General features: G+C 36.7%; 1 protein-coding gene across 2 annotated transcripts in view; it reads left to right on the top strand.

Moving 5' to 3' along the window:
• Positions 1-18,876, top strand: part of TES (testin LIM domain protein) — a 53,969-nt gene that overhangs the window by 10,485 nt on the left and 24,608 nt on the right. For both annotated transcript variants that reach the window (XM_017535052.2, XM_017535053.2), the window contains exon 2: positions 14,505-14,590. In XM_017535052.2, the coding sequence (XP_017390541.1) occupies positions 14,505-14,590 (86 nt within the window). The remainder of the gene's footprint in view (positions 1-14,504; positions 14,591-18,876) is intronic.

Genomic DNA, 18,876 nt, shown 5'->3' on the forward strand with positions numbered 1-18,876 from the left:
AAAAAAAAAAAAGGAAGATAGGAAGGAAAATGAGTGAGCAACACAGATATGTAAGTTAACTACAGTGCTGGATTAAATGACCTAGTGCTATCATACACTATTTTTCTTATCTGGGATAAGAACCTTTTTTTAAACAAAAATCTATCATGGGCTGATATTTTTAAAAACAATAAAAATTAATTACTAAAAAGGCAAAAACAAGGCCAATTAAAAATTATTAAATGCAAGAGACACAAAATTATTTTAAGTATATGGTAGTTCCTAATTGTCTGCTCTGAGTTTCTCTGTATATCTCATCACAGACTAGTGACTAACAGTTTGCAAACTGCCACACTTTGAGTAGCACGGCAATAATAGAAATACCAACAACTCTTACGAAGTCTCAGAAGCAGAAGTAACTAACTTTAATTGAGTGGGTTGGGATTATTTTATCAAAGAAACACCTTCTACAGAATAAAGAAGGTTTCATTAGGCAAAGAAAGCATTCCATAAAGAGGAAGTAGCATGAACCAAAAGTACCTAGCTGTGAAGTCAGTAAAACCATTATTAACATTTTCAGTTTTGTCTCTTCTAAAATAAGGCTAAAGTAGTGAGCTGCAGTAATTTGTAAGTTTTTCACAGTACAGGTTTGAATTAAAGAAATATGTCACTGAGCTAGTATAAGACCTTAGCCCACAGTTGAAGAGTTTCTGATCTCCCTTAACTTTGATGATTATTTAATACGTCATGTCCTCTGTTGAGAGAGAGGAGGAAATTTCACACTAGAGTCTAGCTCATGTAAGCTGGTCTTGACTTTGAGCTGTGGACTGGGACCACATTGGTGCCATGTCTTCATCCTCCTTAAATCAGTGACACAAACAGTAAAGGTCATGCCTAACTGCACGTGCACCTTTTAAGCCTCCTCTTATCCCAAAGCAGTTGCATGTCCAGTTCCAAAGTCAAGGAGAGGAGAAATCCAGTCTAGCAGCTATGACACTATGGCAGGGATATGATGTTGAATACTATTACATGGGAATGAAGGTTTGGGACCATTGCTTCAATCTACCATGTGTACTATAGAGGGACAAGTTGAATGTAGGACTTGAGGATACTTTTCTGAAGATCTTTCATGTATCAAAAGTATTCAGAGGTGATATTCTGTATAGTATCACAGACTACACATATTTCAAAGCAGGGTAATTTTTGATCATTCTGAAAAACTGTAGAGGAAAGTTAACCTTGCAATATCCCTAACTTGATTTTTAGAAGGTCCATTTTTTAAATCTAGTCACTCTTCTGTTAGCTTTGAAACACAGACTTCTCCAAATTCATTCCAGTCATGTCATGTGACTTCCATGTTGCATGAAAAAATGTAAAACTCATTTATTTGGGAAATGGCAAGTTGCCTAAGGTTTTGAAGGGGAATTACAAAATATTACCTTTTATATACTGCAACAAATGGAAAATATATTCTGCAGACATTCCAAAAATATGTGCTAGACTCTGTCTGTGGTAACAGAATAGAAGGTTATCCCTAGAGAAATGGTAGAATTTAAACGTAAAAGGAGGGAAGACAGATTTCAGTGGCTTAACTCCATAGCTCTTTTGAGATGTCACAAGTAAATCAGTAGAGATGTTATTCATTGTTACTTTCTCATGGACCAGATGAAATTAAGCCAGAGGATGGGATCATCCTGTGGATCACTGTTGCTCACTTTTCTGTAACAGGGAATTTAAAGGAAGCAGCACAGACTTGGACATTTCCAGACATAAATTTGGACCCCACCTTTGATACTTACCCAGTAATTTGGCAACAGTTGCTCCTTGATTTCAAAGAGCTAATCTGCAAAACATGGATAATACTTCTTTATTGGATTATTGTGAGATTAAATAAAGCAGTACATGTAAACATTTAGAACAGTGCCTGACATATAGCAAGTACCTGATCAGTGTTGATTATTAATGTTCTCTGATCAGTTTTGTTTAGTTTGACCGTAGTACCAACAAGTAAATGTTTTGAGAACCAAAATTGCATTAAAGTTGGGTATCAGCTTTAGAATTCTGGGTTCAGTTCATGGCCCTGGCATTTATTAGCTGTGTGAATTTGGGACAGGCACTTAGCCCTGTAAACCTTAGTATCTTCATCGGAAAATGGGTTTCAACTATCTACCTCACAGGATTGTAAGGGTAATTGAGATGAATATCTTAAAGCACAAAGTATGGTGCGTACACATAGACAGTAAATAAATGTCATAATCCTCTTCAAGAAATCCAATCTAAAGGGAAGAAAATCCTGCATAGATCTTCATGCTATTTAACAGACACCTGAATATATCAAGAATTTTATGATGGCATGCTCTCAGTAAGTTATTGCCACTTGGTGCTTTGTTGGACACAAAGAAATATCCATTTAAAATTCAATAACTGTGGGATATGTTAAATTACTGGATTTAACTATTTTCCTTTTGCTAATTTGAAAATCATTCTGATGTATATTTTATGATGAAATTAAAATTTATAAATTATTATCTCCAGAATTTGAGTACCTACCATGTGCCAGTCACTGTGCAAAGTATTCAAAGCTGTGTATATTAGGTTCTCTGAGAAAGTACTTGATTGAACACTACAATGTATTGTGGTCCAGTATAGGGGATTGGTTTGTTTTCCTAACTGGAATCTTTGTCAGAGTTTCTACGGTAAATTACAGAAATGGCTACAATTCTTTGCAGCACCTCCCATTAAAAAGTGGAGTCTGTTTTTCTTCCCTTTGAATCTGGACTGCTTTCTGACTTATTTGGGCCAATAAAATGTGGTAGAAGTGGTGTGTGAGTCCTAAGACCTTGCTTGCTTCTATTGCTCTGTTGCTGGGATTTAAGTCTGAACAGCCTCCCATGATGAAAGCTGTTGAAGGAGTCTTACAGAAGGCTTTCCCCACTCTGAATTACACCCATATTCCTCTGTACATCTGAAAGAATCAAGAATCTATGTACTGTAACTTCTCTACTTTCATTGGCGACTTAAGATTGAGCCCACTTTCTACTTAGACAAATCTAATTTTGATTTTTATGACTGTGTTATTCCATCAAAGTGAAGGAATATTAAATTAACATGCAACTGCAGAATGATCTTAGTTGTAAATAGGTGGTATATGCATATTTTAAAAATTGTCTAATTTCCTTGAATCAGTAGACAAATTTTAAATAATGTCTGTGTACTTTCTTCAGTGGTGTAGTCTAAATATAGAACAAAAAGTATGCTAATCTATACCACTTATCTGCTGCATCAGAAGTTAAAACATGGGTCAAAATTTAATTAATTATGGCTCTTTGATTTGTGCAGGACAACATATAAATAAACATAATTCAGTTCCCCCCCCCCCCCCCCAGAATATGGGATGGTATGAAAAGGGCATGCAATAAATAAATAAGCAAGCATGAGGACCCGGCAGTAGGCTCCCTACATCTCTCCCTTCCTTTCTTGGTTTCCAAGACCCCTATTCTTGCTGGAAGACTTTTTGTTCTAAATGCCTGTGGATGCCAATCTTAAGGAGAGGACTGTCTTTTTGCACCCCCTTTTCTGTTTTCTTTCCTGTCTCTGTTGGCCATTATTCTCTAGGTTTCCTTAGATTCTTCTGCTCCTCTGGGCAGCCTCCTTCAGTGAAGCCCTCAGCCAATGCCATGAACCTTTCTCTTCATTCTCCAGACTGTGAAAACACATCTGTACCGCCCTCTTTTTCTGCATGTGCTCCAATTAGATAGTTAAATAATTTGTGGCAATAAATCACTTAATTGTACAGTCATCCCCTCACCCACGTATTATAATGGGTTACCCCTGAAGAAATAATACTGTAGCCCTTAGGCATGGCAAGAATGATGGCAGTATTCAAGTTTGGGGGTAAAGAGCCTTAATTAAGGCCTCTCAAAGCTGCACTCTGTGGGATTCACCCTTTAGAAACAGCTGTGGAGATAGTGACACAAGACCAAATTAGGAATGGTTGCCATGATCCAGATTCTTTTAAGGAGCTCCTAGGATGCCTTTTGGAATCGGGTTTTTCAAGTCCCTTTTATAGCAAATAAATAGGAGGTTTTGAGGGCTGTTTATGAACACATGCCATTGCAGTGTCCTTCAGTGGAGCCAGAGCTCAGCCAATCCTAATTAAGAAGCAATTTCAGCTGCAGTCATTGCGTATTATAATAATTATGACATTTTTATAGCCCTGCATTCTCTTTCTCAAAGTAATGGATTCAGGGGAAGGCCTTTTCTGAGTAGAGTCCACAGAAAAGGTATGTTATTGGTAAGCATTTCAAATCACTTTCTTCACAAACTAGTATAAAAACAATTTGATAGTAGTCAGTTTGAAAATGTTTATAAGGAACCAGCTTAAACTGAGCAGATGGAATATATTTTTATCAGTTGCTTACTTAAAATAAGTACAGACCTTTTTTAATTTTTACTTTTAAAAAGGGGGGGCTAAATTTTGCCCCTAATAATATTGTAAAGTTACATATTAGGTTTAAAATTCTACTTATCTAAGTAGTACTGTGAGGGAAGGAACTGCTAACTGTAAATACTACTTAATTTGAATAAAATAATTTTGCCTCCTTATATCACATAGAAGTACTGACTTTATTTTACTTCCATCTCCAGATGGATTTATATAATAGAATAAAAAATTTTATATAAATCTTTTCTAATTTTTATTCTGTATTCTTTAAGGATGACTGTGGCATATTATAAAAATTTGTGAAATTTTTATTCCAGATACATTTGGTATTTTAATCATCTGTTTGCAGCTGTGTTCTGTAACACAAGTGTATGTAACACATATTGAAAAAGTAAATGAAATTTAGAGCCCAAAAATCATATTCTACCCTGTTTTCTAGAAGACTGTTTCCTGGTTCTTACTGAGTGAACAACTAACAAATTGAGGGGAATAAGTATTTATGAGGAACGAACAAAGTTCTGCTTTAGATGCCCACTGGGTGAAGAGAATTTAAATATTTGAAATGGGAAAAATAAAGAGAAGTAGTAGATAAGCACCCTGTATACCTCTGTTCCTTTTTCATATATCTGTCTCATTACAAGTCACTTAGTCTTTGGATTTAAAATCAAAACAGAAAAGAAGACACAGTAGGCGGCATCTAAGATTGTTCCCAATTACTCCCACCTACTAGTATTCACACCCTTGTGTACCGCCCTCCCATTGAGTGTAGGCTAACCTGATCAGTTGCCAAAAAATGAAATATGGCAGAGTGATGGCATCACTTCCCAGATTAGGGATTACAACTTCTATCTGGTGTGCTCTTTCTCTCTCTGGGATGACTTGCTCTGGGAACAACCAGCTACCATGTCATGAGGTACTCGTGGGTAGACCCATGTGAGAAATCATAGAAGTGGTTATCTCCCTAGTCAATCCTTGAGATGGCTGCAGCCCAGCTGACCCCAATTACAAACTTATAAGAGGCCCTAAACCTGCCCATCTACTTAAGCCACTTTCAAATTCCTGACCCACAGAAACTATGACATGATAAATGATACTTTCAACCCCTAAGTTTTGGAGTAGTTTGCAACTAATACAGAGATGTTCCATTATGAATCCAGAAATTTAGTGATTTGAAAAATAATGAAAAGAATATTTTGCCTCATTATATTGCCCCTGACTACTGCATAATGTATATAATTTTACATATAATACTGAAGATAATTTTTAGTAATAGTACTATATGTTTTCAATAAACATCTTTCAACTTTGAAATATGATTTGTTCATTCATATTTCTTGCTCATTCTTTTAAATTATTTTTGTTTTGCTGTAACATTGAAAGAGAACTATTTTGCATCAGGACCCTGCAGATTTTTCTTGACTCACTCTCATTCTTCTGAGGATCCCCTTGTGTGTGAATTTATGACCTTGGGGACTTCCATGTTAGTGTAGCTGATGTGCAGACATTCAGGTTCCTCATAATAAGTCCCAGGTTTGCCTAGGATGGAGGAATTCCTGCCAAGCAAACAATGAGCAGTCTTTCAGATCCAAATTGATTGTTATAGAGAAGTTACAGATGAGGAACATTACTCTTTAAATTAGTATTTACCTTTGAAGTTTCCATTTGGAGGGAAAAAAACAGTGGCTTTGTAGTTCAGTGCATAGGGTTTGAGTCAGAAATGCCAAGATGCAAATCTCAATTCTGCCGCATGCTAGCTGGGTAGTCTTAGGCAAATTAAATAATTCCTCCAAGCCTCAATTTTCCTTTTATGAAATAGGGATGATAATACTTTCCCAACAGGTTATTGGGGATTAAATGTGTTGGTATATGTATTTTGACTGGCGGGTAGTAACATTTTAACAAACGGTGGTTGAGGTGTTTTTATTAACACTTACACCATCACAACACTTAGTGCCCATTTTTAAAAGTATAGTTAAAAACATTTGAACGTATCCTGCCAAAAGTAAAATTTATTACTGTTTCCTAGAAATTTAGCAGGATCTATTTCTGCTCTTCTTCAAATATGTTACCATATTTATTGAGGTACAGATGTTTTGGGTAATCAGCTACAATCTGATTACACTGAAACTCAAGTAGAGAAATTGTCTCAATAACAATACCTTTATCATTAACTTAATCCTGTTACTGCCTTAAGAAATGTAGGTACAGATTGGGTAGGAATCATCTACTTTAATTTGTTGAAGTTCCCGAAAACTTGACCTGCTACCTCCAGAATACATTTTACTATAAAATAGGCAGAAAGAGCATTCGTTTCCTTTTCATTCCTAACATAATAGTCTATGTGATTATTTACTGTGTGTGAATAAAAAAGATTTCTGACCATTTGGTTTACAGTGGATTTCATGATAGAGATGCATGTATGGCTCCTGGCTTTATACTTCCTGAGCTGAAAAGGTGAGGGGATGTGGAAATGAATCCTAGAATCTGCAGTAAATAGTTTTATTCCTGTTTCCTTATGGATGAGCCACATCAACAACTAAAGACCCTTAATCTAAGACTCAATAATCTTTGGTTTTCAGTTACAAATTCCATTACATTCTATATTAAAAACTGATTTAGAAATTAGTGCCTCTTTAAATCAGGGCTTTTCATGACATGACCTATCTTTAGTCAGTATTTATTGGGTAAGAGCAGGCACAGCTTTGCCCCAGTTTCTTCATCTGAATGAAAATGTGGATAGTAATGGTATCTCATACTCTCATAAGATTGTTATGAGGATAATCCATGTAAAATACTTAGAACCATGCATGGCAATGTAAGTGCTCAATAAAAATCAGTTGCTGCATTTATTATCACCACCCCTTCCAGTGTGTGTGTGTGTGTGTGTGTGTGTGTGTGTGTGTGTGTGTGTGTGGCGTAGTGGAAGTTCTTTGGGGTAAAGATATGCTATGATAAAGATCATTTGATAATTAAATAAATAAAACTTTCTAACACTGTAAATCTCAGACACTATGGCAGGTACTAGGAGGTACTAGGAGTTCAAATACAAACAAGAAGCTCACAATCTAATTGGAGTAAATTGATGTGTACACAATCATAGTATAGTAAGGAAGGACTTAATAATACAATTTGTGCCAAGGGGATAAAGAATGATATCACAGAGTTACTGACATTAGAATTGAGTCTATGGACCAAGTAGAGAAGGATTTTGACAGATGAAGAAGAGGAGGAACAGAGATTCAAGCAAAGTAAAAAGCTTCCCTTAAAACAGAGCGTGGCTGGAGGGTAGCGGTGTGAGGAAGGCAGGTGGTGCCAGGCTTTAGAGGACCTTCTTTGCATGCAAAGAAAAGTGAAATTCATTGAACTTATTAAAACTCTGTAGCAAGGGAAGTGTTATTATCTTTAGGTTTATCAAAATAATTTTTGAAACAGCAATACAACATCATACAAAATGATCAGTTAGGAGAGTGTGGTCTCAGGATGATATGATGTGAGTTTGAACATGAACACTGGAATGCAGACAAGGGAGCAGACTGTGTGGTTTTTAGAGAAGAGACACTATAACTTTTGGCAAAATAAGCATGGATAGACAAGGACAACGAGGCCTCTGGGCCCCAGGTTGTGTGACCAAGGGGTGGTGAGGACTTTGTCTTCAGGCTTTCTCTCATGTATTTCAGACTTGAGTAAGTGAGACATGGAAAGTTTTTGTTTTTATTAGCAAAGAAAGAGAAATGTAGCAGCTTTATTAGGAATGATTAATCGTAGTTCTTAATCACACTCGTTCTTTGTATTCTTACCTAAGAAAGTTGGCAAACTAATACAGTGTGCAGCTATTTTTATATTTAAGTTTGGTTTTCTGTGTAACCTACACTTTTTTTTGGTAATGCAAATCTTGTTAGAGATTTGGAAACAGGCAATGAACTAAAAATTTCAAACTTTAAGTCTTGTGTCAGATGTCAATAAAAATACATTGATTGGGTGGGGTACTTCACAGATCACACTAGGTTTCTAAGACAGCCATATGCTAGGAGGAATTATTTAGAAATGTAGTTCCTTGGCCCAGAATATTTATCTGGATGAACAGGATCTAAAGATGCTTCTTTAAGAGTGCAATATGAATATGTGTGTGTGTGTGTGTGTGTGTGTGTGTGTGTGTGTGTGTGTGTATGTACATGTATATATACATGCATATATGTATATGTGTATATATGATAGGTGGATAAACATGCATGCACACATACACTGAGAAAGGGGGAATGGGAGAGAGAGTATGTATATTTCATATAATTCCCTTCATTCCAATACTATTAAAGAAGTCTTAGTAACACTTGCTTGTTTAGTGACCACATAGGATTCTTTACTCCAGAGGGAAATTTGGTTATGAAAACAGCATGAATCAGATGATCTCACCCTGAATACTGCATAATATCTTCCAGACCCCAATTGTCTTCAAATCAACTCAGACCATGTTTGAAATACCAGATGTTCCATATTCTTTTTTTCCTTTTTCTTTAAAGTATCTGACATGCAATACCCTTTTCTGGGTCAGGAGGGTGACCTGAAATGTTGCCAACCTATTTGGCTGCTTAAAATTATGAATATGGATAAATTGATTCCATTCCCATTTCTTTTTCTAAAATAAGCAGAGGATAAAAGTGTTTGTGGAGGCACAGATCCTGGGAATAAAAATTCAGTCTATGGAGCCTGTAGTTAAACATGCTTAAGTCGTATTTGTCTATGACTTGCGTTTCATAGTAAATATTATAGAGTCATTTTAATTTTTTTCTTGGGATCTTGATAGATATTCCAAAAGCCTGACTGTAATTTCTCCCTAAATAGTCAATCCAAAGGACCTGTTTTCTTGGATGCTGAAGAAGAAAAATTAATTTATCATAATCTTTTATTAATGCTGGCCAGAATGTGTTACTAAAATTATATGAAGTAGCTTCAAGACTTGTGCACTTAGAAAAACATGTGTTTTTAGGCACTAAATGTTGAGTCTGTAGGGAATACCGTATCACATTTGATGTTGAAATAATTTACATGCAACAGGACTGAGTTTTATCACTCACAACTTAAATCTCTTGTTTCCTATGCATACTTTATAAAACTTCTCCATCAAACTGACTTACAAGTGATTCTGACTTATAGGAGTCATTAATGTATTAGCTTTTTCAAATAATTATTTTCTATTTAGTGATTAAACGTTGAGCACATGACCATGCTGAATAATAACCACACTAAGACAAAGTTAATCTGACACATGATTAATCCAGCCCTCTGGGTTCCCCTTCCTCCCCACTCTCTCCCATAAACCCCTGTATGTAACCTGGACACCATTAAATAACACCTCCTTTATTTATATTCTTTACCAAGAGTTCTCCAGCACAGATATCTGGGCAGAAACTAACCTACAAGATTTGAATGTCCAATAATAATAATAGCCTTGACTCTTCAGAAAAGGAGAAGGACCCTAAGGAGAAGGTGTGGTCTATACTGAGGGTAAAAAGAAGGGATGAGAAGAATTCTAGGTCCTGGACTTCATGAAATCCTGAACACAAAGTATTCAGTGAATAATGGAAAATAATGTGAGAGAATAATGAATAATGTGAAGTGAATAATGGAGAGAAATTAGAGGAGCTCTTAGGGTGGATGGGGTTCCAGATCCTTGAACTGAAACCAAGAGGAGTTGAGGAACCTCAGTTCTTGTGACACTCTGCCCAAAATAGGCCCTAAGAAACTGCTTGGGGCAGTTCTGGCTGTGAAACTCCTTTTACCACAGATGAGAATCCATATGCTTTCCTTCATCTGATAAACGTTTGACTTCTGAAGGGGAGAATAGCAGATGATTAGATGTCTCAGTTGGAGTGGGAACAAAGCAGAAGAAATTTGCCAGTAGAGATATGTCTGCTACCATGCAATTTTATAATATAAGTTGGATTTAACAACTGCATTCTAAATTATAATTCAGTCCGAAACTAGGCACATCCTAAACAAGGAAAACACCAGAGCATGAATCACGTGTCTTCTTTCTTGGCGAGGCATTGTGCTTTTATCCTAACAGAGGGTTAATAAAGAGGATAAAAATATGGAAAAAGTTCTCATCCAATAATGTGACATAGTTCTTAGGCATAGTCATAGATCTTCAGTGCTGGTATCAATGAGGTTTAAGTTTTGTAGCTATATACTTGTAGCTATGAAATAATTTTTCTTACTGAAATGTTCTCAGGAAAATAAGTTTATTGCCAGTCTGAAACTCTTAATTGCTCTAGCTGCTAAAAGTGATTTTGAAAAGTTGATGTCATTTTTGTTTGTCGTGTGTGTGTATGTGTGTGTGTGTTTAATTAGAACTGCTTCCTTTGGGTTATAGTAGGAGAAAGGGTATCATATTGCTGTGACCTCATTCCACTCTCTTTCACTTCCTTATTCTCCGTTTGTGATCTTTTTTTTTTTTCTTTCCATTTATTTTATTGCATTTTAGGTTTTGGGATCTTTAAAGGTTCCATCACACTTAAGTCTGAGCATATGGGGAAGATGAAAGTGTATGTGTTTGGAATGGTAAGGGGCACTTTCTCCAGACAGTCACAAACCTATTTGGAAAAAGTCCATAAAGAGATTAAATTTACCTTCCAGGCAGGGCCCCAGGGCAAAAGAACCCTGGAATAATACTTTCTGGGTTTTCCAGGGAAGCCTACAGAGCTAGTTTCTCAAGTTACTGCTTTTCCCAAGGCCTGGTCTCCTCGTCCCTGTGAGGGCTGCCTGAGCTTCCACTAGCAGACCTTGAGAGGTGCTCTTGCTCCTCACCCGTCCCCGTTGCCCTGTGGCTTTCCTCATTACCACTCTTGCTTGTCTCTGAGGATGTCATCCTCAAGCCGTTAGCCTAAGATATGGCATTGAATGCTTCAAGAGGTTTAGTTTCTTCCTTGGGAAAATGAAAAGGAAAACAAAACAAAGTACTCCTGCTACAAGACCAGCCCTGTCACACTGCAAGTTGCGCTACAATTTTTTGACTCTTCCCTTGCCCTCTTCTGTCACAGGCCTTGTGTATGGTGTTTCCTCTGCCCTGAATACACTTCTCCTCTGAGCTGAGTTAGATGTTGCTCAGCCTTTTTATTGCAATTCATGCACCTCTCTTTCCACAAAGCTTCCCCAGCCTTCCTTATTTAAGTCTCCTCTTTTTAAAACTCTCAGAAAGTCATCTATACTTAGAGGTGGTACAAGAGTGTTTCTGGATTTGTAGTTCTTTTCTATGGGGCAGAAATTAGCCAGTGACTCTCTTTGGAAGACAAGAGCCCCCATTTGACGCTCTAGTCATCTGCCCCAAAAGAACAGTAAAGTAGGAGCCAGCTGTGAAGCAGCACCTCCTCTCCATCCCCACCCCCTAACGCCACATTTCCTATCATGGCCTGAACTAGAGTTTTTCAGGTTAACTTTGGAATTACCTTGGCCAAGAGGTGGGATCCATTCAGATGCTCCGTGGGCTTGGAATTTTATTTTTGATTTACAAAGATAAAAAATTGGTAGGAAAAAACAACTTGCCCCTTTGCAAAATAGACTTTGTTAAGTCAGCAGTGAGCTACACAGAAGCCTTAGTGCAAAAACTCTGGTGACTCATGGAGGTTCTAGTTACATTAGCTGAACTTTCACTGAAAGTTCATTGCATTCTGAAATAGAGAATGAGATCGTATTGTTACAGGATGTTTGCAGTCTTTTATAAGCCCAGTGTTGTTCAGACCAGGCAATTCTAATTTGAAGGCATGTAAGAATTTAAGTAGCCATTTAATTTAGAGGCAGAAGCATATTTCTAGATATCTGTCAGCAAATATCAGGATTTTATACATATATGTAAATTTGTATGTATACACAAGCTCTGTGTCATGAGGTAAAATGTATTCCATATTGTGAATTACATAAAAGAGAGGTTAAAAGCCTCTGATTTAAGCTAAGCTATGTGATTAAGCCTTAATGATATAATCAAAATTTTCATTTGGGATTAGTTTATTTAGCAGGAGATACATGAACATAGTATGAGTCATATCCATGTAACAGGCACATTCAGGACTAACTCTTCTGTAATGGAAAATTAGAAAGGGCTTGAAAAAGAATACACTTTTTTGGATTTGCTTTTCATTTTACTATGGATATTATAATAGAGAAAACATGTAATTATACTTCTGACACAAAACCAGCAAACAGTCTCCCTCTGTCTTTTGTTTAACCTACTTTATTTCCATACTATGTGAACTGTTATTATCAGTGGGAAGGAAACAATTTAATTGCTTTAAAAAAAAAAAAAAAAAAAGCTTAGTGTTGATGTTAAATATACAATTTAAAGACTTTCAGTTCTTTTGAAAATTGGTAATATGGACATGGCAAAGATAATAAAGCTTAGCTAATGCTAGGCAGGTGTTTATACTTGAGAGTATACTTGATATGGTCTAACTTAAAAATAATGTGGGTTCCCTTAAGCAGCTAAGCGGACCAGCTGGGTTTGAATATGGCCTTAGTTATGGAAAGAGGATGTGGCCATTTTCTTTAGAACAAAAGGAAAGGCTTCACTTCAACTTCAGGGCATGTCATACTGATCTTTCAAGGAACAAGTTACAATGTGGTTTTGATTGCACAGTGACAAACCCAATGTGGTAGAGTTACAAAAGAGGGCCATTGAAAAATACTATTAGTTGTCTGGCTTGAACTGCTACTTTAGGCACTAAACAGTAACCAATTCTTCATGGTCACTGATGCAGTATTTAAAACATGGAATAATCTGGTTACTGGTGGTTTGCTACTGTACTGATAGAAGGCTGGCTACTCTTTTTTTCTCTAATATCGGTAGTTGGGTAAAAGAGTTTAATTGCCATCTTGTGTCCTTCTGCCTTCTGCATCCCACTCCTTGCACTTATTAGGCCATGTATCAGCAAGTGCTCAAAGATTATTGTTTAATATGGTAAAGAAGAAAAGATGGTTTACTATAGCAAGGGCGATAATAACAGCTCTCCACTCCTTGCCTCCCCACAACTTTAGGCAGAAGGGCACAGGCCTTGGAGTCAGAAAGACCTGAACTCAAATCTCTACCATTTATTAACACTTTGATGTTAAGCAAATTCCATAATCTCTGAGTTTCAACTAAGACATTTCAAAAATGGCAAATAATATTGCCTACCTTATAAGCATTTTATATGCTTTTGTAATATTTTAATGAGATATAAGTACTTATTCTATTCCTTGTGTTGTAGTTTATTCCTGCTGCCATAACAAAATACCTTAGACTGGGTAATTTATAAATAATAGAAATTATTTCTCAAGTTCTGGAGGCTGGAAAGTTCAAGATAAAGGCACTGGCAGATTCATTGTCTAATGTGGGCTTGCCTCCTGCTACCAAGATGGCACCATTTTGCTGCATCTTCACATGGAGGAAGGTTCAGAAAAGATGGAAGAGAGGAACTCACTCCCTCAGCTAATCCCATCAATGAGGGCGGAGCCTTCATTGCCCAGCTACCTAATAACTTCATAAAGGTGCAGCTTCTTAATACTGGTACATTGAGAATTAAGTTGCATCATGAATTTTGGAGGAGCACAAACATTAAAGCCATAGCACTGGCATTCAGTAAATGTCTATTGTAGCTATTATAATATTTATCCTATTAAAATATTATTTCAGTTGTAATTCCTAAAATATGTAATTCTTTGTTTGCTGTAAAATATGGTATTTGGGATGAGCCTTGCTTTTTAAGCTATGGTTTCCTGAGTGTTGTACCTGTTGTACTACAGGGCTGTGCTATGGGGCATGTAGTGGCCAAAGACATGAATTCATGACTTTTTGTTACTTGCAATATTTGTAGTTTTCTATACAGTTATATCCTGATGCTTCTCTTTTCATGATAAAAAGCAATCAGAATTTAAATTATGTATGCACTTGGAACTACCATGTGCATATCTGGGTATCATCATTGACTAAACATAAGATTTGCTTGAAAGTTTTATCAACACAAGTGGTAAGTGGAATTAAAAGTGCAAGTTATTGAATTTTTAGATTTGTAAAGAATGTAATAATAGATTCATGTTGTTTTCTTTTTAACAGATGGGCTTAGGTCACGAGCAAGGATTTGGAGCCCCTTGTTTAAAATGCAAAGAAAAATGTGAAGGATTCGAACTGCACTTCTGGAGGTATTGTTTTGGAAACTGCAACCACATTAGTAATTTATACTTTTTGCAATACTTCCTCAGACAGTGGAGATATCTTGCTAGTCTTTCAGCATGGTTGCTAAGTTGCAGACCTGTTATTGTCTTTTTGGAAAAATGAATACAACGTAAAGTGTTCTATCTTCCTGTCATTAAGTTTGACTTAGTGGATTCGACTGTAATAGCTATATTAAGAGTTGTTTGATTTATTTTCTGTCTTTAAGAGTTCCTCTGAGCCTGAAATACTGAATATGTCTTTCTGGTGGTAAATAAGTTTGTGGTAATCCTCCAGGACTCTTTAATAATTTATTTAAAAAAAAATTTTTTTTTAAGACAAAGTCTTACTCTGTTGCCAAGGCTGGAGTGCAGTGGTGCAATCTCGGCTTACTGCAACCTCTGCTTTCTGGTTCACGTGATTCTCTTGCCTTAGCTTCCTGAGTAGCTGGAATACAGGCGTGCGTCATGATGCCTGGCTAACTTTTCTTTTTTGTATTTTTAATAGAGATGGGGTTTCGTCATGTTGGCCAGGCTGGTCTCAAACTCCTGACCTCAAGTGATCTGCCCACCTCAACCTCCCAAAGTACTAGTATTATAGGTGTGAGCCACCACTCTTGGCCCTGTTTAATAATTTATTCTCTTCTTAAAAATTGGTAACTTCATATCTCATCTCTACATTTTCAGTAAACAAATACGAATACTGAATTGAGCATTTATATGTTAGTTATCAGGAAATGAAGTTGAATTTAGGTCTCTTTAAAATTTTCAGCTGTAAAGTTACCACGGAAAAACTTTGAAGCACTTGAATTTTTTTTAAGAAAAAAATGTAGTGTTTTGGTTTGAACGAAGCGCATACATACACAAGAAAAACGTTAGTGGGTCAAAAATGTGAATTTTATATAGATCTTTAGGTTGTTTTGAAAGTACTACTGCATGTCATATAAATCTAAAATCAGTATTTGAAACCTATGCTTATGAATGGCTGTCAAGTCCATAATGGTAGTTCACAAGTCTGCTCAAAGTTAGAATTAGCAGGAAAAATAAAGATAACTATACAATTTTAGGATAGCAGCTACCTTGTTAGGATGTCTCTCATTTGAGAACCAGTACTGTACTACAGATTTCCACAGGAAATCCTTTAGAATAAATAATTTCATCAGCGCTTGAGATGTGTACAGTGTAAATTAAAGGAGAATATAAACACATAAAATTTTAGACATTAAGCTTTTATAAAAACTAGTTTATTGAATCAGTTTTCAGAAACAAAGATAATTGTTTAAAATAGCAGTCAGTGGAAATCTGCTAGAACTGGTACAATTCTTTATGTTTGGGGAGCTAAAATTTTCCAGGAATTTTTTTTACAAAATATAAATAGCTCTACCTTGTGCTGTCTCTTCAAGGGACATAAAAGTGAGGCAATATGTCGGTCATGTTTTAAAAAGGTAAATTTACTTAACACAAAATAGTTTTCATAGATTAGAACATCCCAGCTCTTAATGCTCACACTAGTTTCTATTGTGCCTATCAGTTAACTTTATAGAAGACTGCACTGCCCTCTCCTGGGCATAGTTTTTACCTTACAATCTTATAATACGTATAATCAAAAAATTCAAAATCCAAAATGCTCTAAAACCAAAACTTCTTGAGTGTCAACATGATGCCACAAGTAGAAAACTTCACATACCTGACCATGTGACAGGTTGCAGTCAAAATGCATTCAAGCCTTTGTTTCGTGTGCAGAATTATTTAAAATACTGTATAAAATTACAATCAGGCTATGTATATAAGCTGTATATGATACAAAAATGAATTTTATGTTTCAGCTTGGTCCGCATCCCCAAGATATCTCATTGGGTTTATGCAAATATTCCAAAATTTAAAAAAAATTTTGAAATCTGATACTCTGTTTTATTGTACTTCTTTTATTTTGGGTAAGAGATACTTAACCTGTATTCTTTTTAGTTCAGCTATGCAATTGCCAAAAACTGCTCATGAGATTTTAAAGCTTATTCCTAAGAGATACCATCTTTTCCCAAAGCAAGTTAGTTTATAGTAATTTTTGTTATGTCTATATTGATCACTTTGGTATATTCAGATGAAAATATATTAGACAAGAGCATGAAAATAACCTTTTTAATTTCAGTTTTATCATTTAATCAACTGTGTGTAGTCTGAAAATCTAAGAGTCATAAAAGTCTAGGGCTTTGCATATGGCCTCTCATTCAGCTAGTATTGATGAGTCCACCAGGTTGGTATTTCTTAGCAGTTCTCCCATCTTCCTGGCATAAGTCCAGTCACATTTCTCTTAGAATTCTTGATAATTCCCTGACTTTTTCACCATAACTAAAAGACCTGAAGCAGGTGCCTTTGACCTCCATATGTAGCCTCTTTCAGTACAGCCTCTAAAGTAAAATATTCTAGACTAGTTGTCCTGAATGTAACGAAGATTCCAGGTCTAGTCTGCGGCCACAGAACTTCTGTGGGTGAGGTAGACATGGGATCCTATGACCCTGCCCACCTAGCCTCCTCCTCCAGCTTCATGGTGATCCTTGACTTAGGACCCTGAGGGTGTCATTGGGCACATTTCAACAATCAGAGTTAAATTTTTCTCTACCACTTTACTAGTCTGGCCTCTCATACAACCACAAGAATGGGCTTTTGAACATTAATACTATTATATACTTCTGATGACTTGAGAACCCTCAGTAGTTTCCCACTGGACTTATTTTAGGCAGATTTCTTGGCCTTTGACATTAAACCCCAACATCTGGCTTCTGCTTGTTTTTCTAGCCACTCTCACTTCCCTTCCAATCACCCTGTGCTCCAAGTGCTTAATACACACTATTCCCTGAAATTTTTGTGCCTTATTGCATGTTGTTCTCTGCCTGGAAAACTCTACCTCCCACCACTAGGAAACAAAAAGTCTCAGCTCAAGGAATATCTCTGAGAAGTCTTCCCTGCCCACATATGAGTCTTTTCAGGCTGCCATAACAAAATATCACAAACTTGGTAGTTTAAACAGAAATGTACTTTCTCCCAGTTCTAGAGGCTGGAAAGTTCAAGATCAAGAGTCAACATGGTTGAGTTCTGGTGAGGTCTCCCTTACTGGCTTACAGATGGCTGCCTTCTCACCATATGCTCACATAGCTTTTCCTTGGGTGTGTGTGTGTGTGTAGAGGACAAGATCTCTCTCCCTTTTCTTATAAGGTAACCTATTCCAATGGATTGTGACTTTTACCTTATTGACTCTTTTAAACTTTACTTCCTGAAAGCCCCCACTCCAAATGCAGTTTATATTAGGGGTTTGGGCTTCAGCATAGGACTTTGAGGAAACACAGTTCAGTCCACAGCACCCTTTTTCCCTGCTTCCACATACTGCCAAGTTGTTAGGAATCATTTTCCTTTTTATCACCTTGCATACTTATAGGAAGCCAGGAAATAATTACCCAGATCTCATTCTTCTTCATCACCCTGATTTCCTGCTGGCGCCTTCCGTTTTCCCATTGCCAGTGACAAGGGAGCCCATGAGTGTAGTCCTTAAGGGTCAGCCTTCTGGGAAATAGCACAGAGTGCTGAGGCATGGAGAATGAATCTGGAGAGGTGAATGGGGGATGCCAGATCAAAGTGTATCACCATAGTTGCAGGAGACTAAAAATGAATTATTAGACTTAAAGAATTGAGAGTGGAACTTGTAACTTAACTAGTCAAACCTTATTTTACAGATCAAAGAACTAAAACCAAAGGAAGTTAAAATGACTTATTTGAGCCCATGAATTATTAATAAGAAATATAATTTGTGAATGATTTCTATGTGTCACACACCAGTAAGCACTCATAATAATTTTCTACTGCTGCATACCAAATTACTACAGACTTTGCAAGTTAAAGCAACGTCTATTAATTAACTCAACATCCATTATTTTATTTATTTATTTTGTTGAGGTGGATTTTTGCTCTTGTTGCCCAGGCTGGAGTGCAATGGTGCAATCTCTGCTCACTGCAACCTCCATCTCTCAGGTTAAAGTGATTCTCCTGCCTCAGCCTCCCAAGTAGCTGGGATTACAGGCGCCTGCCACTGCACCCGGCTAATTTTTTGTATTTTTAGTAGAGACGGGGTTTCACCATGTTGGCCAGGCTAGTCTCGAACTCTTGACCTCAGGTGATCCACCCACTTTGGCCTCCCAAAGTGCTGAGATTATAGGCGTGAGCCACCATGCCTGGCCAACATTCATTATTTTTTAAGTTAGAAGTCTGGGAGAAGGGGGCTGGCTTAG

This window comes from Cebus imitator, unplaced genomic scaffold (genome assembly GCF_001604975.1).
Source record: "Cebus imitator isolate Cc_AM_T3 unplaced genomic scaffold, Cebus_imitator-1.0 Scaffold90, whole genome shotgun sequence".
NCBI classification, from domain to species: Eukaryota; Metazoa; Chordata; class Mammalia; order Primates; family Cebidae; genus Cebus; species Cebus imitator.